Below are 1,609 nucleotides of genomic sequence, written 5' to 3' on the forward strand. Positions count from 1 at the left end.
CTCTGTGAGTTCGAGACCAGCCTGGTCTACAAGAGCTAGTTCCAGGACAGGCTCCAAAACCACAGAGAAACCCTGTCTCAAAAAAAAAAAAGAAAAAAAAAAGAAGAAAAAGAAAAAAAAAAGAAAAATTAACAGGAATCTTTTCTTTCCCTCGAGACAGATCTATGTAGTCTTTAAAAAAGGATTATACAAATATTTAATTAATTACAATGTGGTAATACTATAAAAAAAACTCCAAACTAGCATGCAATAATGAAAAGCCTGCACATTATTGAACTTCAATTCTTTAACTATGAATATGAATCATTATATGAATGACTTTCTAAAATTCCTTTAATTAATCAGTTTTATAAATGTAAAAGTATGGAACTTCCATTTCTGAGAGGTTTACACTCATGGATCCGTTAGCAATGGGGCCAGTGATGGAGCTTATGAAGGTGCATGCCGACAACCTGTGTTTCAAGCTCAGAGCTCATGTAACGGGGAAAGGGAGAACTGACTCCATACACACTCTATGGCAAAGGCATGCAGACGCACAATAATTAAAGAGTACTAGCGATATAATACTATTTCCCAGTATATGAAGTTTTTGACACAAAAATGTTAAATACTATGCAGAGTAAACCTACTATTACAAATATTCAAACCCAAATTCCAGATATGAAAATATTATAAAATTCTACCCTAACTTCTAAGTAAAAATGGGTAAAAGTACACCCACCATTACCTATCTGTAAGGGAATTACTTCTGAAACCTTCTTGAAAAGTACATTCCATTCCAAGGAAACACAATTCAGGAGAGTATGTGGAAGCTCAGCCAGGGAACCTGAACCTCAGAAACACTTCTGAGGAAATTCTGGTGTGCTTAAGAGTAGATAGAACAAGTAAAAGAAACCTACCTGTGTGGCTTTGTCCCTCATGCAGGGTGCTGCTTGCCCACGACTATCTCGGGGCCAGTGCCCAGCAAGATAAGGAGCAGCAAGCGTATCCAGGGAGGAAGTGCGCCGGATAATACTGGAGGGGCTTGAGGAAGGTGGGCGAGTTTTGTCACCTAGGTATAAAGCAAAAGTATTTACTTAAAAAAAAAAAGTTTAGGAGGAAAAGGAGAAACTAAGTGTTACATTTTATAAAAGTAAACAAACAGGAACAAGCTAATATGCAAAGCCCAGGCTCAGGCCAAAACCCTACCACAAAAACAGAAGGAACAGGTATTGATAACACAACTCACAGTTGACTCCAAATCGCTATATACTATAATTTCATTTACGGGGTATGCTCTAAAATAGGCAAATGCTCTTAGATCAGAACCTTTACCCTTCAGCCTAGCATTTTTCTTTAGCAGCGAACTGCTGAGCAGTACGCTTTGTAAAACGCGGGGATATTTTGTTTGTGGTCTAACAAATGAAGCTTGCCTGAAGAACAGAGTGCGCAGCCAAATCGCTACTCTGCCAGAGGCAGGGCAGTGGTGGCGCAAACCTTTAATCCCAGCACTAGAGTGGTGGAAACAGGCTGGGCGGAGAGAAGAATGAATTACGGGAGGAGACAGGAGCTCAGGGCATCCAGGCTGAGGACTTGCAGAGAGAGCTTAGCCCATTCAGTCTGAGGATTC

General features: G+C 40.0%; 1 protein-coding gene across 1 annotated transcript in view; it reads right to left on the minus strand.

The window, feature by feature from the left end:
- Positions 1-1,609, minus strand: part of Fam117b (family with sequence similarity 117 member B) — a 52,726-nt gene that overhangs the window by 21,583 nt on the left and 29,534 nt on the right. Inside the window, 1 exon segment of the mRNA XM_026788830.1 lies at positions 900-1,051. Coding sequence (XP_026644631.1) covers positions 900-1,051 — 152 coding nt within the window.

The sequence above is a fragment of the Microtus ochrogaster genome, unplaced genomic scaffold (assembly GCF_000317375.1).
Source record: "Microtus ochrogaster isolate Prairie Vole_2 unplaced genomic scaffold, MicOch1.0 UNK8, whole genome shotgun sequence".
In the NCBI taxonomy this organism is placed as follows: domain Eukaryota; kingdom Metazoa; phylum Chordata; class Mammalia; order Rodentia; family Cricetidae; genus Microtus; species Microtus ochrogaster.